The 27,662-nt window shown below is 46.1% G+C and overlaps 1 protein-coding gene across 1 annotated transcript in view; it reads left to right on the top strand.

Annotated features, from left to right (window-relative positions):
• The first annotated feature begins 2,355 nt into the window (after positions 1 to 2,355).
• The window catches only part of Hephl1 (hephaestin like 1), a 69,969-nt gene continuing 44,662 nt past the window's right edge, over positions 2,356 to 27,662 (top strand). Inside the window, exons 1-2 of the mRNA XM_059266664.1 lie at positions 2,356 to 2,525; positions 19,725 to 19,969. Coding sequence (XP_059122647.1) covers positions 2,356 to 2,525; positions 19,725 to 19,969 — 415 coding nt within the window. The remainder of the gene's footprint in view (positions 2,526 to 19,724; positions 19,970 to 27,662) is intronic.

Raw genomic sequence — 27,662 nt, 5'->3', positions numbered from 1 at the left:
CCACCCCAGTGAGTTTACGGAGATCAACGGGGTTACTCCATCTATCTGAGGACAAATGGCAAGGTTCCTGCTTTGTTTATGCCATGCAGTGCCAGGTGGAGCTGAAAGTGAATGTTACTCACAGGCTTCCTAATTGAATTCTTGACATCCATGGTAACCACATCTTGTCCTGTCAATCACATTACATGTTTTCTTCTGTGCTCTAGTAGCAGGGAATCCTCTCAGGCCAGATTCCTTTCTTTGGGGCACTCAGATGCCATTTGAACAGTATGTTTACTGCCCTGGGTAGAGAAGTTTTCAAACTTCCAGAAAGTTTTCCAGGAATCCCGTCATTCATAAAATGCTCTTTCCCCTGTCATTTGCCCTTCAGTAACTAAGTTCTGTTCTACAAAGGGGCTCAGTCTGTCAATTATATCTACTACAGCAACTCTGGTTTATCCTCATGTAGCTCAGTTTTTTTTTTTTCATGTAACCAGGCTGGCCTCAAATTATCTGTGTAGCCAAAGCTGGCCTTGAACTCTGTATCATCCTGCCTCTTGGATGCTGGGATTCCAGACATGTCCCATGACCCACTCTACAGACCTGGCTTTGAATCTGAGACAGCATCACAGCAGCTCATGGTGAGCAGAAGCTGGAAGGGTAGCTCTTCTCTTCTTGATACATGTCATTCATATTTCTTGTTTCTGTTATTTGGAAGAGTTTATCCCATTGGAATTTGCTTTGAGAAGGTTTTTGGTAGGCCCAGAGCAATCTGATTTCCTGGATTATAAACAAGAATTTGTTTGGCTAGGATATTCCATTTTCCCAAGGCTTCCAACTCTTGTCAGAGGTATGCTCACAGGCCACCCTGTGAGTTCTCAAGAGTGGCTGGAACTGTCCCAACCCCACGGAAACTTCTGGAACCATAAAGTCAGAAGTAGATTTGAGTGAAAGGAAAATGTGCTGTGGGAATTATTCTACTGGGGGTGGGTATCAATAAATTCAAGCCATGAAGCATCTTGCTGTGGAACAGTATAAGCAGCGTGTATTTTATTGGGAGAGGTAATATATAAGACATGTGCTAAGGAATCGCTATGGTGCATGTTCAGTTTACAGAAGGCATATGGGTAGGAATTTGGGAAGAGCAGAGAGAAAAGAATTTTTTGGAGAAACAGAAGTAAAGTGAGAGCTAGGGTGGTAATGGTATAGTCTCTTAGTGCTGTGGGGATGAGGACTTCAGTGGCTACTGAGCTGTGCTAGTGAGCTAGTGCGTGCTGTGCTGGGGTGGAGGCAGGCCCTTGGCGGACATTGTCCTCTTGAATCTTCTGGAGAGTCCCTCCATCTTATTTCTCAGATAGAGTCTTGTAACAATCAAATGATTCCTCAATGCTGTGAAGTTGGCAAGCTCTGGGGCTTGGGTTCAAACCGCAGTCTGTCCAGCTTCAGAGCCCTGGGGCTGTTCGCTTCACACCAAGGCAGCTGGCTCAGGAACGTCTCTGTGTGACGCTCACACTGGCTCTCCTCCAAGTTGGACACAGTCTCTTTCAACACGGAGATTCCAGGTCACAGCTCACAGCATATGGAAACAAATGCTTGACACCTTTTTATTCAAAGATCTGCTTCTGAAATGTATCCCTGTGGTCTGGAGGGGACCTCCTCCTCTGACATTGTCAGTCATCTTGAGGAAAGATGATTGATTTAGGGGTGGCAAGGTCTAAGCTCTGGGTTGACAGGGAAGCCAAGCCCCTCAACTTTGCTGGTGGGGTCCAGGAGTATTTGGGGGAGATGAGTGAGCTGATGGGTCGGTCAGTGGTGGGTTTTATGGTGCTGTTGGGAGCTTTATACTTTGACATGAGTGTTTCCTGTAGCCTCATAAAACAAGCTAGAAGGCATTACATCATCCCCCCTGCTTTCCTAACAGAGACCAAACCTTTTTCCATGCTTGGAATGTTTCCTGATGGTCCACTCTGGCCAGCCCACTTTTCCAATTTACAAAGCTCTGTAATAGTTGTGGAGAAAAGGCGAGGTGGGGAGAACCCTTCAGCTCAGGTTGTTTCCTTGCCGTTCCCGGGAAAGACGAATGACTCACGTTAGAGCAGAGTACCCAAAACTCTCAGAAACAGGCCCGTTTAGCTTGGGCACTAAATGAATAAGCCAGTTATGCATCTCTTGGGTGGCTGGCAGGTTTGTCGTCATGGCAACTCTTGCACTGAGGGAGGTCTGCTTGCACAAGTTGTCAGCCTCTGTCCCAACCCCAAGCTACCTGAGGAGGAGGGGCCAGGCCAGTCCATTCCTTATTTATAACTCGCTCTGAGTGAGGGGGAGGGATCACCGGTTGACTCCCTTGGAGGCTGCCTGCCAGAGTTTCATCCACAAATGTCGGAGCAGCAGCCGACTGCTGGCTGCATCCTCCTCTCCTTCCTGGGTCTGCTTGGGCTGGTTGGTGCAGTCACTAGAACATACTACATTGGGATTGTGGAAGAATACTGGAACTATGTGCCTCAGGGGAAGGATGTTATTACTGGGAAGAGCTTCTCAGAAGACAAGTGAGTGAACATGGGGTCCTCACGGACTCCCTGGGTTGACCTCTTTTTAGCTCTGTGCCTGGGAGGTTGTGTTCCTTAGGTGGCTATGATGCAGGTGAACTGACTGAGGTGGAAAGGCAGGTTCCGCTTCTGCCTGAGGAGCCCTAACTGAGGTGGATCAATAACTTGTGAGAGAAATTCTCCTCTGTGTATATCCATTGAGCCATCTGCTACCCTTAACTGTGACGAGATATCCACAACCAGGTGTTTTGAATAGTAGCTTTTCTTTGGCAGCTTCTAGACTCTAAAGGATTCTGGGACTCTATTAAAAAGAAAAGCAAAGGCAAACTTGTGAAATTTGAGAATTTCCAAGAATTAAGTGTCAAAGCTGCTGTCTTAGTTCTGTTCGTGGAATGTGGCGTATTAGCCATACTGTACATGGGCATGCTTTTCTTTTGTGGTGTAAGATGTAAAATGCGGTGGTTAAAATAGAAGTGGTTGTATGTGAAGTGTCCTTGAGTCTACTTAGGAATGGGTCTTCCTCTGCTGAACAGCTTGTTCCAGCCTTGATCCCTTCATCCCACAGGGCTGGGGCTCACGACACAGTTGGAGAAGATGGTTCTGGAGTGTCTCTGGCTTTTAATTTTAGTGGAGAGCATCCCTCCACTCCAGGCCCAGCATCTCAGGTGTCTTTCTTGTTCCATGGTCTCCCTCTGAAGTCACCCACTGGCTCTGGAAGCTATGATGGTATGCTTTCAACTTCATGGTTCTCAGAGCACTTTGGATCTAGCAACTGTTAGGAAACTGAATCCGTATTCCTTTCTTGAGGGACAGAACCCACTGTATCCAACACCCACATTCTATTTCCTACAGATGAGCTTATTTGCTCAAGTTCAGGAATGGCATGGGGTCCGCCAGTAACTCTTCTAGAGCCCGTTCTCTCTGCCTAGAGGGAAGATCTAAGATCCAGTTTGCTTTGTTTTCAACTTCCTGCCTCCTAACAGCACAATTGTGCCAGTCATGCCCTGTTTTCTAAAAAAAAATAAAGAGGGTCCTGCCAATTGGTGGCTACAGATTTTTCCTTGAGCTTTATATTGAACAGCTTTTTGTAGGGTTATTTCCAAAGAAAGTACTTGATACATTCTAAGACCATGGTCACAGTCTTTAACACATGAACAAGACATTACAAAGTACCCTAACTGCAAGAGTCATCTCTGAAATTAGAGCTTTGCCGACAGAGAAAGAGGTCACTGGAAAATGGCTAGTGTGAACAGATATAGGACATTAGAATGTTCAGAATATGTACATGGGACATGGATAATATAGCTGTGATCATTTTTTTTTTTTGACCCAGGACTTGTATTAGGGACTTTTAATCCACTTGTGCCCACAGATGTTATTATTCCCATTTTCCCAATCAGGATGGAGGCTCTGAGGTTGAATACTTGTTGTAGTTTACCAGGCAAATGGCCTCATCAAACACTTGGCTTGGGTCCCAGGGTTCATGTGTCCTCTTTCCATGCAACCTATTTCTTGGAAAAGTTGACCATTTCTTACTGAGCTAAATCCAGCTTTGAAGGAAGGGAGAGCTCTCAGTGGTGTGAATCTTCTAGGAAAGTCTTAATTCTGACCATGGGTGTATTTACTCTCACCTTCCTTCCTCTCAGAGAAAAGTTGGAAATGGTCCTGAGTTGGTCACTGGCCACACTGACTTCCTGAATTTGTTTAAAACTTCCAGATAACTTAAACACTCAAGACTCAAATGCTATTTACACAAAGCCAGATACAAGATCTTCTTTGAAGAAAGGGCAATACCATGGATGAGAGTTCATAGGTGAAAAAGAAACTAGACACGTGGAAGCCGTTTCTGTGGACCAGATCTGAGTGAGGCATCCTTACACCAGCTTTGGCTCCACGTAACTGGGTGCCGGCTTTGGAAGCAGCTGGCACAGGTGATGTCACATTGATGATAGCTGGATTCCAAGGCTTCCCTTTTCTCAGGGGGACGTCTCTTGCAAGGAGAGTGCAGGTTAGCCCACGGTGCTTACTGGAAAGTTGCAGGCTGTGGCGGGTGGCCCAGCAAGAGCCCCTCAGGAAGTGTCGTTGTAGTTGGCAGATGTGATTGTAGGCTCCAGTACATACCCAGCTGCACTGGAAGAGGCCACGATGGTGGGACATAGATGAGCCCCCATGTACACTCCGGAATCACTCAAGCACCAGGATAACACAGGAGAAGGCCTGGATATACTGAATAACCTTTCTTCCAAAGAACCTTGTCAGTGGCAAGATCCCATGGGAGACAGAGAAAAAGGCAGGTCATTTGGATCTTTAAAGCAAAAATAAGTCACTTTATTGGGACGGACAGACTACATCCTGGCAGGCCATTGTTTTGGGCACTCAGACAAATATTCAGCATTCAGAAGACCCAGGGGTCCAAGCACCCAATGTTCCACCAGAGTGGAACAATCTTGAAAAATAATCTAGACTTCTAGTTCTTGCTGCCTCAACTTGCCATGTGGTGCTGAGCATGCTGCACTGTCTATTGTGTTTCTAAATGTGGCCAAGGAGGGAGATTATATCATCCCTAACATCATGTCAGCATCAGATTTTATTTTTGAAACTAAGTGAAAAAATTCCTACCTGGTTTTCTAGTTCTAGAGAGGTTCTCACAGAGATGAGTGAAACAGAGGTGTGATTTTCAAATGTCCAGTCTTGAAATTGAAGCCACAGAAGACATAGGAAGGGGAGTCTGCCTGTGTGACTGTTTTTGGAGTGTTCTGTATTTTATTTTATCAATTCCCCCAGCATTAAAAAAAGATTAAAAGCAATGTGTGTCTGTGTGTGGGTGTGTGCATTGGATTCCCTGGAGCTGGAGTTACAGGCAGGTGTGAGCTGACCACATGGGTGCTGGGAACTGAACTCAGGTCCTCTGCAAGAGCAGTATATACTCAACTGCTGAGCTGTTTCTCAGGGGCCCCCTTCATCTTTTGATACCACTAACTCCTCATTTTATGTTTATAACATTCTCTCCTACAACTCCAGGTGAATCTAGGCTGTTTCCCTTTTAACCCGACTGATACACATAGATGGGCTCTTTTCCTTCCCTTTGAATACAAATACTCTGTGCTTGTCTAAGGCACACACTTACCTCTCAGGCCAGAGTCAGAGCTCCAGGAGGACAGAGGGGAGAGGCCCAACATATTAACCCTCTTTCACTACACAGAGCCTTGTCATCAGCCAATTGCATGTGGAGCAGACCAGAAGCCAGACACTCTGAGCCTCTGAAGCCAAAGCAAGTCACTTTGTCTATGTGGCTGTTCTGACTGCTTTCCCTTTGGATAAGAGAAATAGAAAATAATAATAATAGGAAAAAATAATAGGAATAATAGGAGAAAAGAGAGTGAGCGTCAAAGTTTCAGCAATGCAGACTTTCAGAACCCACAACTCAACAGAGTGGAGACCCTTGGGGTCCTACAGAAGAAGAGATGGGAAATAAGTGGAGATTCTAACAGCTGGACAGTGCAATTTAACTTCCCAGTGTGATGCCTTTGCTTGGTCATGGTGTCCAAACATGTACCTGGGAGTGTCAAGCAGTAACGTTTCCTAGAAAGTATAGAATTTCAGAAGTGTGTTCTATTTAGAATCATTTTCTCTGTGTGCTCCTCTCCCTCTTCACTGGGTGGGATGGGGACACCAGCCTCCTTTGATTTGCCTGGGATCTGTGTCAGCATTTTGATCCATTTATGCCAGGCCTGCTGGGGCTCATAAAGAACTTAATAAGGCGTGACTGTGCTTCGGTGGTAAACCCTGCTCTTTAATGGAGCTGAGTGGGTCATCTTAGTTAAAGCCAGGGTTTTACCACAGACCTTATTAGGCAAGTGCTATACACACAGCTTCTTCCCAGTGGGATGCAAGGCTGCCCATGGATGTGAGATGCCCTTGATCCTGATTGTGGATGGTTTCTGTCAAAGCCCCTGCATCGGAGGGGCTACTAGAGAAAGGTCCCCTCACCATCACCGCAGCAGCCCATTGGTAGGGCAGAGCTTGAGTCTCTAGGAGGAGGGTTTATGATGCGTATGAGAGAGAGAGAACTTCATCTACCTCAAAGAAAGGCCGATAGAGGGAACAGGATGGTGGCAGAGATGATCCCATAAGATCTAGAACAAAGGCAAGGGTTTCATTTCATTAATGTTTGCTCTTAGATGAACAGCAACTTTCAAGTTTTAACTTCTTTCCTATTGACATCAATTGCAAACTTGGACTGCAGAAATGGTTCTGCGGGTAAAGACTTGATGTGTGAGCAAGAAGAGCCGAGGCCAGATCTCCAGAACACACAGAAAGGCAGATGTAATTATGGTAGTGTGCACCCAAAATCCCAGCACTCCTGTGGCGAGATGGGAAGAGGAGACGGCGAACCCTTAGGAGCTTAAAGGCCAGCTGGTCTCACGTATGTCATGGTCAACAAAGGGGGATCTTCCCTCAAACGAGGTGGAAGTTCAGGATGGTTGTCTTCCATATGCACACTATGGCATTCTCTCTCTCTCTCTCTCTCTCTCTCTCTCTCTCTCTCTCTCTCTCTCTCTCTTCACACTGTGGCATTCTCTCCTTCTCTCTCTCTCTATGGACACTTTTGCATTCTCTCTCTCTCTCTGCACACTGTGACATTCTCTCCCTCTCTCTATGTACACTGTGACATTTTCTCTCTCCCCCTGCCCCTCTCACACATACACCACAAGATTTCTAAAAGCCGTTAATATCTTGGAGCTGCTGTTATATCTATATTTATAAGTGCTTGGCTACAGATCCCAGAAAAGAGCAGATTGAACAAATTAGGATATTATATTTGCTAAAAAGCAGTCCAGATGTGAGCAGCCTAACGTTGCTAGACAGTCTGCATGATGGAGATTTAGATGCTGTCTGTATTTTGGGGTCAACCATCCTTAGCATGAAGCTTCTTCTGGGATATTCATGCTGCATCAGCCTTTAGAAGACTGTCATGGAGACCTCACCTAAACACCTGGGAATGGAGCTCAATGGTAGGGTGCTTGTCTGGTACCCATGGGGCCCCAAGTTCAATCCCCAGTACATGGCGTACATGAGGCCATCCAGCCAATTCTGCTACACTCCCTGGATATTCATAGGAAACTGGAAAATAAGATCATTTAGCATGTGCTTTCTAAGATGGATTTCAATTCTGCTATGAAGCAAAAAGGGGAAGGAAGCATGGACACTGAGAGGATCTGGAAGCCTCTGTCTCCTCTATTTCCCAGCAGTCAGGGGCATCTTATGGTCCCCTCTCCCTCTTCCCGCCTCCAGGGCAGGGCCCCTGAGATCTGGAGAACACACAGTGTGACAGTTAAGGGTCTAAGAATCCTTCCTGCACATATCACACAGATGCACATGATTCTTGTCACACAGACCCACATGGTCCTTGTCACACAGACATACATGGTCCTTGTCACACAGACACACATGGTCCTTGTCACACAGACCCACATGGTCCTTGTCACTCAGAACCACATGATTCTTGTCACTCAGAACCACAAGATTCTTGTCACACAGACCCACATGGTCCTTGTCACACAGACCCACATGATTCTTGTCAAACAGACCCACATGGTCCTTGTCACTCAGAACCACATGGTCCTTGTCACTCAGAACCACATGGTCCTTGTGAAGGAGACTAGTAGGTATAGGTAGACTTTCCCCAGTGTTACTTAATTTTGCTCTTCAGAAAAATGGGCACAGCAATACTTGGAGGTGTGTTGGTTCCCCACGCCCGTGACCAAATGGCTACAAACCAGGAGCATTCAAACACCAGCAATTTACTCTTTCCTAGTTCCAGAGGCCACAAGTCCAAAATGAAAGCCACACTCCTCATAGGATCTAAGGGAGAGAGCATTCCTGTCTCTTAGAGTTTTTGAAGGAATCTTGTATTCCTCAGCTTGTGACCACATCTTTCCAATCTAGATCTCCATTTTCACAAGGAATGGTCATTCTTTTATCCCAAGGACTTCTGGAGACCAGGAAAGAGCAGACTCAAGTGGGTATGTGCCCTTTTAATCTAGGAAAGCCCACTAGAAGTGAACACAGTTAACACTGGGTGGGCTGTGTTCTCCCAGACATTCTTGTGAACAAAACTTTGGGGATTTTCTTTTGTTTAAACACAAGTTCTGTGTACTCTGAGGTGCTTCTGTGAAAATCAAGGGAGACAAAGTAGGACCCATGCTTTAGGTGACACTACAGGAATCATAATAAAAGAATTATATGGGAGCACATAACCCAGATGGCTTTTAGAAATTACCCATCTAATTAGGGAAGGCGTGGCTTCTGAGTCCTCGTGTGGAATCTGCCTCCACCCTTCTCGCCCAGTGCTGCTTGTCGTGATATGGTCCTGTCTTTATTTTTGTCTGTAGCATCCTTTGCAGGCTCAGATGACACTGTGCCCTTTTTGTGACTCTGAGGAGCCTCACTCACGTCTGCTCTGGTCACATATCCTGCTAACATTAGTTTGTGACTCATCTTCCCCCCATATCCACATGCCTCTGATTCTTAGGCTCTGTACAGCAGAACTTGCATTGATATAGAAAACACTGTGTGTAAAACACTGTGTATTTACCAGTGTGTAGACTTCCCAGCCAAATATAACTCTCTTGAATACAGGGACTGAGAGTGATATACTTGGCCTCCATTTATAGTTCCAAGGCTCAGTTGCTTCATGATGAGTGATGGAAAAATAAACCCAAACTGTGCAGGGGATGGACTTCTGGTGGGGTGCACACACCTTGTGAGCCATGAACTCCTCAGATCCTAGCGTGGACACCTGTCTTAGCTCTGATAGATGGTCTCTGACTACCGCCAATCTTACTGGCTTTTGGAGGTTGTCTGCATCACAGTATGGCCCCTTGGCCTTGGCAGTGTCAGCTGAAACCCCTACCTTGCCTTTCAGACAGTTGCTATTGGGGAGCTTCTGGGATACAGTGGACTCAGATGCCACTCTTAGTGTCCCAGCTGCATGCTCTGCTCAGCTTCCCAGTGAGCCTCTGCTCTTTGCTTGGGGAGGATTGCTGTCTAGAACTCACAAGAGGGGGCTTCTGTCCTGTGACTTCATGCACACACTGTGTGTTTGCAGATGTTTGCTGTGTAGATGCTCAAAGAACTCTTACTTCTAGTTCCTTGCTTTTCTTTCTTTTTTCCTCCCCTTTTGAATGTCTTTTTAAAAATACTATTTTAAAATTTATTTTTGTTTTTTGAAATGGTCTCATTTGTTTTTCACTTTTAATATTTTTTCAATTAAAAAGCCATGTGGTAGTGGTGCACACCTTTAATCCCAACACTCGGGAGGCAGAGGCAGGCAGATCTTTGTGAGTGACAGAACAGTCTGGTCTACAGAGCGAGATCCAGGACAGCCAGCACTATATAGTGAGACCCTGTTTCAAAACAAACAAACAAACAAACAAAAATAGTCACTACAGATTTTGTTCTATGCTAAGGACAACAGGGATGATTTCTAACTTTGGCTACACACTGGAATCATGTTTTCACCGTAGGCCAAGTTCCAGGGCCAGTGACAGCCTTCACATTTCAAGGGCTTCCCATCACAATCCCTCAAGTTCATGGAGGGCCATGTGCTCCAGGAACACACTTTGCTCTGGAACCTGGAAGTCCTGGCTGCTTTGATCTAGAGCTGTGACTCTTCACAGATGGCCCCTGGTAGCAGAGGAGCAGGGGTCTTACAGAGACACATGCCCTGACCCAGAAAGTCTGTGTACCACTTCTGTCCACGCCCTGTGTGCTGGGGGCCCAGTGTTCCGACTTAGTGCAGGAGCAGGACCTTTGCACCCACAGGCACATAGGCCATCTCTGCAAAGTGCTACCAAAAGAATAATTTGGTAAGACTGGGAAAAATATGGATGCCATGGCTTTGCCAGGAAGTCTGATTCAGCTGTCCTGAAAATGGAACGAATGTCCCTAGTGATTCCAATGCAGACAGTGCCCGGGTGACCTCAGAGAACAACTGCTAGAGAGAGCCCAACCCCTTCCCTGGCTGACTGTCAGCCATGCAGAGACAAGCCTGGACTGACATACATCTAAGAATGTGCAAAGCAAGTCACCTTGTCACCCCGTGGTCAACTATGTGGCTCGATACTCTGCCTAGGAAGCTGGCCACACTTCCCTCTATTTGGTGCTCGGCTCCCTCTCCTTGGTGGTTTGCCAGGCCAGTCATAGCAACATCTGTGATCCTAAGGGTGGTGGGGAAGACTCTGGTGGGGTTTGGGTCAGGATCTTCTAGATGCTGTAGTGTGCACAGAACTGTGTGAGCATGCCTGCTCAGCTCCGGCTACGTGCAGACACACTCATCGGCTCTCCTGTGTGTTCCAGGAGACGGTGTGGAGAAATGTGGAGGATCTGCCATCGAAGCCTGTTGGAGTGGCCAGGACTTTTGTGCAACCTCGTTGTAGCTTTTACCGGCAGTCTGAGCCCAGAGGCAAGGCGGGGAGGTTGTCACCACCCTACTGGGTGACCCAGTGTCAGTTGTTAGTAGGCAATTCTGCCCACACTGGTGCTGCTTGGCAGCATGTGGGTGACTCATTCATTCCTCTAAGAGCCTGTTCAATTAGGAGCTCTACTCACCTGCTGCTTAACAGGAACCCCCCACTGCCACCAACACAACAAAACAATCCCCACCCCAAATAGTGCTTTAAGTGCATTGAGGAAATTCTGTTTTCATGTACACAAAGCAAAGCTGAAGTTTGGTCATAAGAATCTTTTGGTTTAAACTTTATCAACCCTAGGGTATAGCCATAAGCCTAGACCCTCTTTTATAAGTAAGGTGTTTTTACATTTTTTTTTATAATTTTCTTTTAACCATGGAAGTGAGTACATATGTACAGAATAAACATTCCCACGTGATGGATAAGTGATCCCACTCCCTACTCTTGCCTGACAGTCACCCAGTGGTAGTACTCTTGTGACTTTTAAACACTTTTTTTTTGCATGTACTGATGTGTATATTGTTTAAAAAAAAACCCAAGTGAATGGGCTGTACTTTATACGTTGGTCTGAAATGTGCTGTTGTTAGTATTTTGGTGACAATGTGGCACTGGCACCCCTCGCCCCAACACATAATGTGATATGGCTTTGTCACCCTGTTATTTACCAGACACTAGCTGAGGAACACGTCTGGCCTCTAGACTTTCCCTATCACAACTATTCTCTATGTTCCAAACAAGATCGCTGCTTCTGGGGGTCTGGCCCTGTGGCTCCTCTTCTCTGAGGGGGCTCTGCTTCCTCCAGGGTTGGTCCTGAACCCATTGCTTCTGCCTTCGTCACTGTAGTTCTCCTGACTGGTTTACATCAAGGACAGACAGGGTTGGACATCCCAGGGTCCAGGGAAGAACAGTGAGGTAGTGCCTGGGCAGCCAAGTGGTTTGGGGCTCAACCAGCTGACAAAGGCATGTGTTCAGCTCTCACTTGGAGGAGAGACTGATCCCTGAGGAGTGGAAGCTGCCTGGTGTGGAAGCTCCCAACCTCCCTTCAACTGAGCCAAAAGATGCTCATCCTGAGGTCCACAGGCCAGTCCTCCCTGGAGTAGGTTGTAGTGGCCACAACCCTTGGGGTCTCCCCGACCTGTCCCCTAATTTCATCATAAGCAACTAATCAAAGCCTTTTTCTCAGCCCTGAACAGTCCTCATCCCAGAGAACTTTTGGAAGTTGGAATTCTCTTTTTTTTTTCAAAGTCATTTCCAAACATTATCCTCCTGCCCCATGGTACCTCTAGCTCCCAAGTGATGTTGTAGGCTCTTTAAGGTGAGACTCGGCAGCTCTGACCTTTCAGAGGACTCAGTTGAGAACCCACAAAGGTCCTGGTGTGTTTGACCTGAGGACACGATCATATTAGATGGTTTAGGACAGGCTGGAGAAATAATCATGTTTTTAAATGAATTAATAAGTGTGTGTGTGTGTGTGTGTGTGTGTGTATGTGTGTGTGTGTGTGTGTGTGTGTGTGTGAGAGAGAGAGAGAGAGAGAGAGAGAGAGAGAGAGAGAGAGAGAGAGAGAGAGTACTCACGTGAAGGTCAGAGCGTAGCTTGTGGGAATCAGCTCCATTTCCACCTCGTGGTTTCAGGGACCCAGCCCCAGTCTTCAGGCTCACCAGCACCTTTGCTTGCCAACCTGCTTACTGGCCCCAGTGCTTTAGCTTGCCTTGAATGTCTTCTTGTACTCTGTTTAAATGGTTTTCTTTTTTTATTTCGCTCCTGTTTGTAACTGATAGAAAGGCAAGGTGACTGTAAGAGGTCAGCAGGCTTTGACAGGCAGACCCAGCAAGCTAAAGCCAATGACAATGTGTTGGATTTCTGAGATATGATGGCCACAAGGTGTACCCTGGAGCCAGGCATCATGGGATAATGTCTGTATCATTTGAATAGCAGAGGCACTGAGTGAATGAGCGTGGAAGGATTCTTCCCTAGACATACCATTCCAGGAAAACGACTCAAGTGTGTGCCAGATATTATGTCATCCATGTGTAGGCAAGCCACGCTTAAAGGTCCTGAAGCATAATGCTGTCCCCTGTCTGGCCTGAGCACCGGCAAAGTGCAGTTCCACAGCAGACACCCTTGTGTCTCCCTAATTTTCTCATATGATGCAGCTCAGCCCTGCCTCCTTTTCTAAGCAGTCACTACCAGCTGCTCAGATATCAAGCAGAAGACATGCCGGCCATTCTTAAATATCTGGAGGATATTTAAGCTCAAGCTGTTTTGCAGATATAGCTTGCAACACTCTCCCAGCTCTGACTTGCCAATTAGTGGCAAATTCATGAAGGTTTCATTTGCTAGTTTGTTTGTCTTAGGTCCCAAAGCAAGCAGCATCCCTTCCCAGGCATTCGCAGTAGAAAACTGGGCATTAGGAAATTAGTGTAAGTTAGGGATAGGAAAGCTATTTCTCTTTAATAGGCTTACCAGCCAAGGATAGGCAGAGCATGTTTTGGAAAATGCTATTACTGGTCTGATGTCTGAACAGAGCACTGAATATAGGGAGAAATGAGAAAGGAAGGATTTGGGGCTGGAGAGATGGCTCAGTGGTTAGGAGCAGTTGTTGCTCTTGCAGAGGACCTGCGTTGGATTCCCAGCACCCACATGGTGGTTCACAACCATTATAGCTCCAGTTCTGGGTATCTGATACCCACTTCTGACTTCTGTGGGCACCAAGCATGCACACGGTCTACATACACACATGCAGGCAAAATACTCTCCCATAAAATAAAACATATACATCTAATTTTTACAAAAGGAAAAAATTTGAACTGACCTTGAACGATGCTTTGAAAATTAGACATGGAAAAACAAAACAAACAAACAAAAACAGTGTGGAGAGGGAGGATTTATTTAGAATCACCATTTAAGGGCTACTGTCCACCACTACAGGGAAGGAATGGAGGAGGGAGCTGGCTGTGACTTGTTACATCTTGCTGAACCAGGAAGCAAGCAGGATCCCCAAAATTCCAATGTCTGCCAGATTCATCAGTCTCCAAATAGCACCACCAGCTGGGGACTGAGTGTTCAAACATGTGAGCCTGTGGGGAAATTCACACTCAGACAGCTGTGTTGTGTGCCAAGAGCCGTGAAGGAGACGAGAACTTGGAGCAGAAAGGGAACCAGACAGGGACGGAGCTGGGGCCTGGTTTCCCCGAGGGGGACTTAAGTAGCCCAGACCGAGCCTCTGGGTCCTTGGCCTCACTCAGAGGTCTTCTCTGTCTGCCTAAATGCTCTGCCTTCTAGGAAGTTCCTCTTCTGCTCACCAGAGGTTGGGGTCCTGGCTACTGGACATGACCTGTAGTCTCATCACCCTGAAATACCTCCAAGGTGGGCAAAGCCACTATTTAGAATCAAGACTGCTGGGAGCTTGCAGCTAGCCAATGCTGTGCTAATATTTAATAATCCCTTTAAAGAAACAGAAATGAAGCCGGGTGGTGGTGGCACACGCCTTTAATCCCAGCACTCGGGAGACAGAGGCAGGCAGATCTCTGTGAGTTCGAGGCCAGCCTGGGCTACAGAGTGAGTCCCAGGAAAGACGCAGAGCTACACAGAGAAACCCTGTCTCAAAAAACCAAAAAAAAAAAAAAAAAAAAAAAAAAGAAAAAAAGAAAAGAAAAGAAAAGAAAAAAAGAAGTGAAAATGAAGTCCCCAAGTTACCTCTGGTTGTTGAATCTCAGTGAAGCTGATGTCACGGGCATCAGACTTGGTGTTGCTCCAGCAACAAAGGGATGCCTCTGCTTGGATGGGGCTGTTCATGGGCAGAGGGGAGGAGAGAGGAACTGAAGTAGATAACGGTGAAGTAGAAGGAGATAGTAAATTCAGCCCAGCTGGTTAAAACCAGACCTATACCTGGCCAGGCAGGCGAATGCCACATCTGGGCCGTTGAGAGCAGGGAGCTCAGCTGGGTCAGATGCTATAGAATAAAACTCCCAAATCAGGCCAGAGCATGAGCAGAGGCCTGAGCAGCTGCACGGATGTCCTGGCTGGATACCCAGAGGTGGAGGCATAGGAAGGCTTGGTCTAACAGGCAGAAAGCAGATGGGAAAAAAATGATGTGGTCGGGTACGGTGGTGAGAAGCCAGAGAGAGGAGTCTTGCCCAAGCTGTCATTTTAAGATACATCTGGCCAAACATCCCCATCTGAGAGCCTCCAGAGACGCTTATTACAGATGTTGTGCCTACTAGCTTTCTCCCAGCACCCATCAGTTCCCCTCCCACCAAGCTTCCTGGCCATATAAATCTTCTTTTTTCCCCCTGAACTGACCTCTGACCCCTGACCTTGACACCTGGCTTAAACAACCTCTTCCGCTTGGCATGGCCATCATCACCTCCTTTCTGCCTTGTCTTCTGTTCAAGCCTTAGAGCTCCTGTCTCTTCCTGTCCATCGATGCCCTCATCCAGGGACCTCGCTCATTTTGGTATCCTAAGCACCTAGGCCAGCACTTGTATGTACTATGTCCTCAGTCTGTTCTTGGAAGTGGACAGAATGGCCTTCAAGGTCATCTAAGACTGACATAGAGACACGCATGTGACGTGCTGGGGGTTCTTGGAGCAGCATGCATGCTGATATGGGAAAAGACAGAGTCTTCCACTGGTCCTCATACAAAGTGACCTTGTCTCTTCAGGGGCTTGTCCTCCTGTGTGGACACAATTGTATATGGCTATGGACTTTATCTTGGCTTAAGGAATCTGTCTCAATCTCAGGAGAAGCATGGTCTGTCGTTGAACAGAAGAGGAATGTGGGGAATTCTGGCTAAGGGGCATATAGATTTTATAGCAAAGGTTAAACAACTGGAGAGAGAACAGAGAACATTCAGGTGAACTCTTCTGGGGACAGTTATCTAGTACCAAAAACTCTACCAGGCATGGCTAGCCTGTAGCCAGTATGGCTATAAATGTGTCCTAACACAAAAACATAAACTCACTTAAAACATTTTCAATAGTTTGCTAACTCGATCGCACTATTCTCAAGTGTGAATTTTGTAGGTGGAAAGGCCATATTCATCAAGGTGATCCTTCACAGATTCCCAGATTCTCTCAGACTAGGCCAATTGGCCACTCTGTCTGTCCCTGGACGCTGTGGTTAGGGTGGTCCTGGTCTGGGTCACAAGTCCCATCTGATGATGTGCTCACAGGGGAGTATGATATACTCACAGGGGAGGCTGTCACCTGCTCTGTCACTGGGGCCCCATCTAAAACAAACAGGGTGAGAACAGGCGTGTGTGTTCTTAGACCAGAGAATGGAGTGTGGGGCTATGCAGGCAGAACTGCAGACCTCCAGACCAGCCTTTCCTTCTTTCTGGTCTCCGTGACTCTTCTTTCCTAAAGCTCCCTGAAAAGAAGTTCAGCGGGAGCTTATTTTAGGCATCACCATGTGTAGAAAACCTCTCCTCACCTCTTCCACTCAGTACACAATCTCTGTCCTCACAAGTCTCCCTCCCCAAATGGCGCTCCTGCAAGGCAGGGGCCGTCTGCCCTCTGAATCCTGAGTACTGGGGCCAAGGCATGTCACAAGTGGTGTGTGTTGAATGAGTTTGGGAATGAATGCATGAACATTTCAGGACTGTGTCCCAGGCTGGCCTTGACCTCTTGCACCCACAAAACATCTGCACTTAGAAACGCTAGAGTTTGGGACAAAGCCTGTGCTGTTGGGGGCCAGGGCTGCTGGGGCTGGAGCTCCAGGTCGCTCATACAGACTGAGTGTGAAGTGACTTCATCTTCCCTGGAGAAGCTGCCATGGCCCTGAAAAGTGGCCTCAGCAGTGCTCCCAAGTGCTAAGGATGGAGTCCCCAGGAGGCTCTTGTCAATCCAGTGCTAGGATCCTGGTTCTCTTCCCCCTTCCTCTGTCCTCACAGCCTCTTGGCCCCTCATTGTGTTCTTCCCTTTACCTCTCTCCTCTGAAATCCCCACACCACCGCCATAGGCGGAATCTTTAAAACCCGATTTCCACAGCACTCATACCGTGAAAACCCCAGGGAGTTGTCAGTGCTTCCCAGGTCAGCTGTAAGTTCTTTAGACTGGAAGTGAGCTTTTCATCTCTGTCCACCCCGAAATGCATGCAGCCAGGTGGACCCAGCCTCTCAGGCCTGTACCCGGTGTGTGACCCACCTCCCACCGGCCGCTTGAACCTCTCTTCTCATTGCTTGCTCTGTCCACAGCCTGTGGGGACCTTCTCACGTTTTCTTTCCTCATAAGCATGCTCTTCTTTGAAGTCTCCGTATTTCTGGAAGAGTTTGCCCGAGCTCTCAGACCTCATCAGAGAAGTTCCGTTGTGCAATGCTGACAGTTAACGGAGAAACTCACAAGTGATCAAAATGTAGAGTGTTTGTGGAGTGCTCAGCCAAAACCAGGATATCTGTATCATCCCTGCACGCGCGCACACACACACACACACACACACACACACTCAGACACACACACGCTCAGACACACACACACACACTCAGACACACACAGAGACATAGACACACACACATACACACACACACATACACACACACACTCAGACACACATACACTCAGACACACACACACACACTCAGATACACACACACACACACACATACACTCAGACACACACATAGACACACACACATAGACACACACACATACACACACATACACATACACACACACACTCAGATACACACAAACACACACACATACACTCAGACACACACATACACACTCAGACACACACACACACTCAGACACACACACATACACTCAGACACACACACACAGACACACACACACACCAACACACACACATACACTTAGACACACACAGAGACACACACACAGACATACACACACATACACACACAGATACACACAGACACACAGACACACACACACACCAACACACACACACATACACTCAGACACACACAGAGACACAGATACACACACACTCAGACACACACACACATACACTCAGACACACACAGATACACACACACTCAGACACACACACACAGACACACACATATACACACAGACACACACACACAAACACACACAGACACACACTCAGACACACACAAACACACACACACTCAGAGACACAGACACACACACACAGACACACACACTCAGACACACATACACATACACACACACACAGACACACAGACACACACAGCCCAGGAAACATCACGGGGGAGGGCATGAGAAGACTGCGAGCCACAGGTCAGGAATTCCAGTGTTGAACCATCACAGCAGCTGTGGTCGCCTGTCTAAGACTCACGCAAGATCAAGCCAGTTAACATTCCTCATGAAGCAGGAAAGGCTCATGAGCCCTCCCCTGAATGGAGGCTCTAGTTACAGTGAGTGAGAGGGAGGGACAGTTTTTCTTCAGGGGTTGTGGCCTCAGGTAGTCAGCCATGCTCCAGGGCATGGTCCCAGACCCAGGGGTATATGGGCAGCATAAAATGGATCTGGTAAGCTATACATTTTTTAAAAGAGGACATGAATTTGGGAAATGGAATGGGGGTGGGTAGGGCTGGATCTGGGAGGAGTTAGGACGAGTGGGGGTGAATATGATCCAAATACAGCAAATGCACACTTGAAATTCTCAAAGAACTAATGAAAACATCATACTAAAAAGGAAAAGCTGTGCCTGTGTTTGTTTTACCAACCACTCAGTTAACATTGGCTTCCCACTGCTTCGTCCAGTACTTCATTTCCCCATTAGAATCCCTTCGCACCCACAAAGTGCTGGACACACATCCAGAGCACAAAATGTGAGAGCTGAGCGAAAACTGGAGGGAGGGGCTGGGGAAACGGCTCATCAGTAAGTTCTTACCGCACGGGTGGGCTGTGCTGGGAGGGGAGACTGGCAGATCACCAGGGCTCACTGTCAGTTCTTACCACACGGGTGGGCTGTGCTGGGAGGGGAGACTGGCAGATCACTGGGGTTCACTGTCAGCTTCTTACCACACTGGTGGGCTGAGCTGGGAGGGGAGGCTGGCAGATCACTGGGGCTCATCAGTAAGTTCTTCCCACACTGGTGGGCTGTGCTGGGAGGGGAGGCTGGCAGATCACCGGGGCTCACTGTCGGCTTCTTCCCACACTGGTGGGCTCTGCTGGGAGGGGAGGCTGGCAGATCACAGGGGCTCATCAGTAAGTTCTTCCCACACGGGTGGGCTGCGCTGGGAGGGGAGACTGGCAGATCACCAGGGCTCACTGTCTACCAGCCTGTTTGAATCACCAAGGTTTAGATAACAGCAAGAGACCCTGTCTCAAAAAACAGTGGATAGTGACTGAGGAAGATACCTGAAGCTTGGCCCAGGTCTCCATACAAATGTGCACATATGTGTACACAGACCAGCACACGCATGTACACCTGAGCACACTACACAGACACACACAATAAACAAGCAAATAAATAAAAACTGGAGGAGATCCTGTGGTCTGGAAGGGGTGAGTGGACAGTGCGGCTTCAGAAGGCTTTGCTTTTTTTTCAGTTTGGCTGTGGGTACTGTTTATGTCTTTTGACTTGTCAATCAACTGAACCTCATTTCCACACTAGCAAAGTAAACGTAACCTTGCTGAGTCTACAAAGGTCAGTGATTATGTGAACACCACATTAGAACTGGGCGCATGCATTTGATGACCTTTGAAGGACAAACTGTGCAGGGATCTCCTTGAACTGCAACTTAAACATTCTCCTTCTCACTTCCAGACTTGCAACCCTATTTCTCGAACGAGGGCCCAACAGGATAGGCGGCATCTACAAGAAGGCAGTTTATAGACACTTCACAGATGGCAGCTACTCCACGGAGATCCCCAAGCCCCCCTGGCTGGGGTTCCTGGGTCCCATCCTGAGGGCGGAAGTGGGCGACGTGATCGTTATCCACCTGAAGAACTTCGCTTCCAGACCTTACTCTTTGCATCCTCATGGTGTTTTCTACAACAAGGATTCAGAAGGTGATTCTTCCTTTGAAGTGCTATCCTAATTAGTCTTATTAAATAAAAACCTGGAGTCAGATATTAGGGTGAAAACTGAGAGATCAGAGAAGCAGAGCAGCAGCCACTAGAGACTTCTTACCTCTACGAAATCTCAGACAAAATGAGGCTGAGATCCTATCTCCACCTGCCTTATATTCCTGTCTCCACCTCCTGAGTGCTGGGATTAAAGGTGTGTGCACCACTGCCTGGCTTCTGTGGTTAACTAGTGGGTAGCTCCACTCCCTGATCTCCAGGCAAGCTTTATTTGTCAGATCACAAACAAAATATCGTACATTTTCCCCTTTTTGTCTAAATAAAAAGCAAAGGTTTTAACTAACATAGAAAAACTATATACAATAAGTACAATAACTATATACAAATATATAAGGCAATGATTACATTAACAATGTGTAGTCCATTAGAATTAGACAAATTCAAAGAAAATACTCCATAATCTCTGCTATCTTGGTGAGTCCAAAGTGTTGTACCTAATTTACTTTCTATCCTAACTTGCATTACCAACCCAAAACTATCTTTTTATGTCTCTCAACCTTATACACGTTACACCTCTTTAGTGAGTTTCTTTTCTGAGTCTGGTAACAAGAAAAACTATAACTATCTGTTCTTCAAATCCATCAGAGACCTGAAAAGGATATATTACCTGAGTAAACAGGAAGTGCAGAGCAAACAACTTCCAAAACTAAGAAATGATAGAAACAGCTGGCTGCCTGGACAGTCACCTAAGGTTCCTCTGAAACGTTGGGGCATCCCTCTTTGGCTTACAGGCCTAGAATATCTGATAGACTTATCTGTGAGGCGGGATTTTTGGAGGTCTGTCCTGCCTAGTCTTAGCAAAGTTTGGTAGTCACTTTCTTTTGTGTCCTGCTTGTCCAATTTGGACAGCATACTGTCAGCGGTCAAGACAAGGGCACTTTCTTGCCCAATGGCTAACTTTTGCCACAAGGAAAGTAAACTCTGTATAGATTTTTTTCAATGCCCATCATCTTCTCTGAAGTAGATTGGTGTTGCCAAGAGCAGACATGTCTCATTGGCATAAAAATACTTATGTTATTAAAATATCTTAATTACCATATTCTGTAGCTCTCTGAAGTATTTGAAAACCACTTGTCTATCTAAAATATATCTCTGTTTGACCTTGAAAACATACCTAACATGACTACAAGTTTGATTGTAATAGGTAACTAACTACTGACTTGAATTTCTTTATTATCCTAAATAGTTTGTAATAATAACTTTCAAGGACTAGAAATTTACATTATATTGTTAAATGAGCTGCATAGGTACAATACCTTTAACAAGAGTAGAAATGTATGTACCATATGTTCTAAAACAATAACCTTAAATTTGTATCAATATACAAAAATCCATATCAATGTAAAATATTTAAACTAGTAGCTGCTTTTTTGGTTTAAAAGTAGATTCAATAATCTACCTTTTATCCTATCATTTCTATAACATAAATACAGTATAACAAAAATAACTTCAAATTTGTATCAGTATACAAAAATCCAAGCCAATGTATTATGTCTAAAGCTAGTAGTTGCTTTTTAAAAGTAGATTCAGTAATCTACCCTTTTATCCTATTTCTATATCCCCCTTTTTGTTTTTAGAATGAGATCCCTGAATCTAATCTCCTTTGTTCACCTTTTTTTTCCTGACCATTACCAATAACAACTTGTAACCAACCATCCTAAACAATAACAAATATCCATAACTACTAAACAACCAAAAACCACCCACTCCAGCTCTTGGGAACATGGGCATCATGGTCTTAAAATTACTTCCTGCTGTCTGGGGGTGACGGCATCTTTAGGCAACCCTGAAAAAAATTGGGATAATAATTGTCAAGTCCTGGGACAGCTAGTTATATCAGTTGTTGTCCAGTCTCCTTGTAATGGGAAAGTGCAGGGCTTATCAAGTCCTGGCTAGAGTAGTCTGTGAGGCTGGATCTTTTCAGCCAGCCATCTTGAAATTGTCCTGAGCAGTTTGTAGTCCAAAGCCAATCTTTAGGTGATGTTTGTCAGCTTAGTGGCATTATCATAATCTGGTGAAATCATTGTTGTGGGGCCTCATCATCTTTGTGGAGACTTCAGAGATCCCATTAGGTCAGATTATTCCCTTTCTTGGTAATTTTTTCCAGGTAGTTCTCTCTTCTCCTTTGGATGCTTATTTGTCCAAAGGTCTTTAAATTCCTCAAGATGGTTATTTTTATTTTCCTGGAAAGACAAAAACAAAACTCTGCCCCAACCCTAACTTTGGAGAGGTTCCCTTTTGGAAGTTATATCTGATCAAATGAAAAGAATTTGTTAGTCTTATAAATTAATTTGGAATTAATGGTCACGCTGGTTGATAAACTATCATCTCTTCTAATCAAGATATCTCTCTTGTTCAAATCTAATCTTTATAATATTTGCTTTATGGTTTCTCCTGAAATTTTTGTTTTATCTTCTAAAGCTGTTCTATCATCCAGAGCAGTATGACTTTTTTTACAATAGGCATTAGGTCCTTTAATTGCTCTTGGAAGGAGTTTTCCCCATGGTGAATGACTGAACCAAATTTGACATGGGGGCCTGAGAGAGGCCTCCCGAGGCATTTCCCAATGGCAAAGGGTGACCCTGTCTGTCCCTGGTTGATCTGCACTAATTGGTCCAATGTCTGCCTTTGCCACACTGTCTGCATACTCCAGAAGGGAAGGGCATTCAGTCTGGATTATTCCTAGAAAAAAACGTTGTTTCTAGGAATGCCCTGTACAGTCTCTTTTTAGGTGACCTTGCTTGTCACAGTTGCAACACATAACATTTTGATTTTTCTTCAAGCCTCTGGAAATTACTTCTCCTATCCAAGCATCATGATGGTTATGAGATTCGTTGACTGTATCTCAGATCCATTCCTCTATGGGTGCTGATCTTGCATTTAAAGGCATAATTACCCTTTTGCATTGTGAATTAGCATTTTCAAAAGCCAAAGATTCAGTTATTATTTGCCTAGTTTCTGAATTTGGTATCATTCTATCTACAGTTGAAGTCAATCTTTGTAAAAAAAAATCAGGGAAAGTTTCTTTTGGGGCCTGTATAACTTTAGTAAATGACTCAGTTCACTTTCTGACTTCTTCAGTTCTGTCCCAAGCATTCAAAGCTGCTGCACGGCATAGAGCCGGGGTGTGGACATCACATAGAGACTGTTTTTGTATATCAGTATCCCTTCTCTGTTGCTGGGGCCTTGTTTCTATTTCACCAGCCAGATAATTCCAATTGACACCACACAGGATACAAAGAGCATGCTGATCTAATGCTCACTGTCTCCCTCTGCTCTCTCCTGTTTCCTTTCTGTTTCTCTCCTTTATTCCCTCCTTCTTGATTTTCCTTCCCCCTCCCTTTTTTTGAGGCAGGTTCTCATAAAGCTAAGGCTGGCCCTCAACTCTGGTCCTTCTGCCTCCACTCCCAAGCGCTGGGGTTCCAAGTGTGCAACATCACACCTGGTTTATGTGGTGCTGAGGACTGAACACCAGGCTTCACACATGTCAGAGGAACAACTGAGCTACTTCCCCAGCCTCCTTTCTCCTTTATTATGTTGACCCCGAACAGGGTTCTGAGCCCACCACACCCCCTGAAGCTGACCAGCTTTCCTCCATGCCCTTCAGTAGTATCTGGGAAGCACGGACAGGTTGCAGGTAGCCTTTCCTGTCTGTAGTCACAGCGTAGGCTGTGGGGTGACTGTCTCAGCTGCTGCCTCTGGAGTTTCCTTTGTGCAGCATTCCTGTCCTTCTCGACCCTCAAGAGTTTCTTAAGTCCTCATTAATTTAAAAATTGAAGCAGTGTTGTGCTGGACTTTTGAGGTACAAAGATTTTCCATATATATATACATATATATATGTATATGTATATATATATGTATATGTATATAGATAGATAGATAGATAGATAGATAGATAGATAGATAGATAGATAGATTGTGTGTGTGTGTGTGTGTGTGTGTGTGTGTGTGTGTGTGTAACTGTGTTAGTTTTTCATCATGGTAACAAATACCTAGGATGAACCAACTCCTATAGAGAAAGAAAAGATTTATTTCGGCTTCCAGTTGGGGAGGTTCAGTCATGATCGACTGGCCCCGCAGCTGTTGGGCCCATGGGGAGGCTGCACATCCCCATATGGAGCACATGGCCTAGTAAAACCACTTCTCCACGGGCAAGAGGGGGAAAGACAAGAAGGAAGAACTGAGTCCACTGTCCCCTCCAGTGACCTGTGACTGTTCCGTCACAGTCCACTGTGACCTCAACACCTTCCATTAGACTCTACCTCAGCTACACCAAAGGAACGTCACCTTCCCTCAGGAGGACAAGCCTTCGGGGGCATTTCAGGCCCACCATGAAATGGTGCCACCCACTTTCAGGTACCTCAGTTAAGCCAGTTAAGATAATTTCTCATAGGCGTGTCCACAGGCATGTCTCCCTAAATTCTATCAAGTTGACAATGAACACTGGCCATACCATCTACCACACCACATGGCCAGGGAGGTAGTTCAGGTGACAGAGTACTTGCCTAGCATGCATAAAGCACTCTCTGATTTCTAGCACCTCAGAAAGGTGATGTATACCTGTAATCCTAGCACCTTGGAGGTAGAGGTAGGAGCACCAGGAGTTCAAGGCCAGCCTTAGATAAATGGTGAATTTGAGACTAGTCTGGTCTACATGTGCACTATGTGTGTGTGTGTGTGTGTGTGTGTGTGTGTGTGTGTGTGTACATATAGTAAAAATATATTTATATCACAAACCCCTAAAAGCATCTGTGAAGATCATGAGCCCCTGCCTCAGAAAAATAGATTTGTTTTAACTCAGTTCAAGGGATTACTAGAACCACTGAAATCCTCCATAGGTTCCTTCTTCAGGAAGCCTTCTCTAGACCATCTTCTACGTTTCCTATATTGGGGCCCATTGGCTTATTCCATAACACTTACCAAACAGGTACAGTAAAAGAGACCATTTGTTCTTACTTGCTGTTTGTACCTGTCTCTACCTTAGAACATAGGTTTCCCTGGGGGCAGACACCAAAGTCATTGTCCCCAGATCCTGACCCAGGACTTGGTAAGTATTCTCTTAATACTGCAAGCACCTCCCCGACACAGGTAGGTATCACCATTTTAAAAATAAGAAATCAAGATTCACGAGGAAAAGTGTGTGGACCAAGTTCTTACAGCTGGTGACAGTCGAGTTATGTTTGATTCGGGTGGCCTGTCACCTAACCCCCACCCCCATCACTGTACACGAGTCTCTTGCCTTGCCCTTCCTGTGTACAAACGCATCGGACTTGGCCCTTAACCCTGCCGGGGCTTTTGCTAGAACTCAGTGCAATGGTCAGGCCAGGCCTCTCTCCATATGATTATGGGCCCTTGATTGACTCTTTTTTCTTTTTAGATAGTGTTGCTTGGTAGCCCAGGCTAGCCTGCACTGGCAGGATCCTCCTGCCTCAACATCATGAGTGTGAGGGTTATAGGCATGCACAAAATCACTACCAGGCTCAGTTCACTTTTGCTCACAACAGTACACAGTTTATTCACAGATGTCTGATCAAGTACTCAGGAGGTCCAAGAGACTGACTTGGTCTTGGGGAGAAGAGATGAGTGAGTCACAGACTACCATCAGTGAGCTTAAGTGAAAGGAATTTAATTGAGGGTCTCAAGATGCTCTATTGATCTATGTTTATCTTTACACCAACCTTATTCCTCTCTCTCTCTCTCTCTCTCTCTCTCTCTCTCTCTCTCTCTCTCTCTCCTTGTTTTTTGAGGCAAGGTTTCTCTGTGTAATCCTGGCTGTCCTGGAACTAGCTCTGTAGACAAGGCTGGCCTCAAACTCAGAGATCCATCTGCCTCTACCTCCTGAGTGCTGGGATTAAAGGTGTGTGCCAACACTGCCCAGCTATAATCTCTTGATTATTGAGCATTTATAGTAAAATTTAAAATTGAATAACATAACTCCTTCAACCTGCTGTATCTAAATGTACAAGGAAAACTGTACCAGTCTGAGATGCTGGCTAAATGATGCCATAGGTATAACTCCACACCATTATGGTGTCGATTCCTTCGTCTTCCTAAATTCAGAACTCTGTGTACAGAACAGTTAAACACAGCAAGTGCAGCAACCCACGGACCATGATAGCCCTCCGGCAGCTGTTGCAGCTCAGATAAGAATCCAGATAAGTTGGATCCTCTCCAAAGGTGCCAGTGGGGGTTGTCAGACAAACTTCCCGCATGGAGCTCCAGTCAGCAACCAGCTGCTAAGAGAGCAGAGATGGAAGGAAAACCTTCATAAAGCCCGCTGAGAAGATGCCACTTTCTTTACAGCTCCGTCTGGTGCTGGTAGTGGCTGTGTACCTCTCGGCTCTTTAAAAAGAAGAGCTCTGTGGAGGATATTCTCCGGGTGACTTGACCAAACATATATCTAATCTGAATTTTTCTTAAAGATGCTTTCAATTTCTTTCCTTCTCTCAGTATGATCCACTTCAGACTGTTTACTGCTTTCCCCTCTGATGCCATGTCTGTCTGTCTCAGAGGGAGTTACTGTCTTGTGGTGTGTAGAAGCCAGGTGGACCATCACAGTGAGAACTCTGGGAGCTAGTCCCTCCAGCTTCATACTGGTCTCCTGCAGGATGTCTTTCGTGTTGCCATAGGAACAGAAACTGAGGCCCAAGAGCAGTTCTACCCAGGAGCCCCTGCGGGTTCTCCTTCTGCAGCTGTGGGACCCACACTGCAAATCTGCAACCAAGCCTGTGCTGTGGTACAGAGGGATGCACGCTGCAGCAGCCACTTGACACCTCTAAAAATTGCTACAGCTCTGGACTGCGATCCCTCCCCTCTTCCACATTGCTGTTTGCTCCCACCCCACCCCACCCCCCACCTCCCTTGTTTAGAGAGCTTCCAGGCCGAGTCTGTGGAATCTGTTTGCCCTAGAGAGCTGCCAGGCCGAGTCTGTGGAATCTGTTTGCCCTAGAGAGCTGCCGGGCCGAGTCTGTGGAATCTGTTTGCCCTATACCGTATGTTCATTATGCTTCATTTAGTTTTTGTTTTTATTTTAAAGACTGGATTCTACCGTCTGCTTAGCTTAGTGGCCAAGCAAGTGATTGGATAGAGGGCATGCTTGAGCATCGTGAGCCAGGGGGTCCTGTGTTGTGTCAGTGGGTCTGACAATGCCCTTCACATTCAAGCTGTTTTCATCTGCCTTTACGGTTATAAGTATGTGTGTGTGTGTGTGCGCGCGCGCATGCCCAAATCAGTCAGAAGAAGGCATCAGATCCGATCCTCTGGAGCTGGAGTTACTCAGTTGTGAGCTATCTGATATGGTTGATGAAACAAAACTTGGGTCCTCTGCAAGAGCAGCAAGTGCTCTTAACCACTGAGCCATCTCTCTGTGCTTTTTCTTTTTGTATGCGGATAGTCTGTGTCAGCCAGGAGGGTGTCAGTGACTCAGGTCCTTCCTAGTCTCTGCTGTCTCAGCCGGAGATATGTTAGCTCCACCATAACTATCACCTAGAGCTAGGACAGACAAATCATTCCTTCTAAATACATTGCAATGAGTGTAGGCAATGCCCACCACTCCAGAACAAACAATTCCTTCATTTACCACGGCTGCAACAGTTGGATCTTGTTTGGGACCATTTTG

Source organism: Peromyscus eremicus, chromosome 7, assembly GCF_949786415.1.
Source record: "Peromyscus eremicus chromosome 7, PerEre_H2_v1, whole genome shotgun sequence".
Classification (NCBI taxonomy): Eukaryota; Metazoa; Chordata; class Mammalia; order Rodentia; family Cricetidae; genus Peromyscus; species Peromyscus eremicus.
This window is presented reverse-complemented; position numbering and strand designations above follow the sequence as displayed.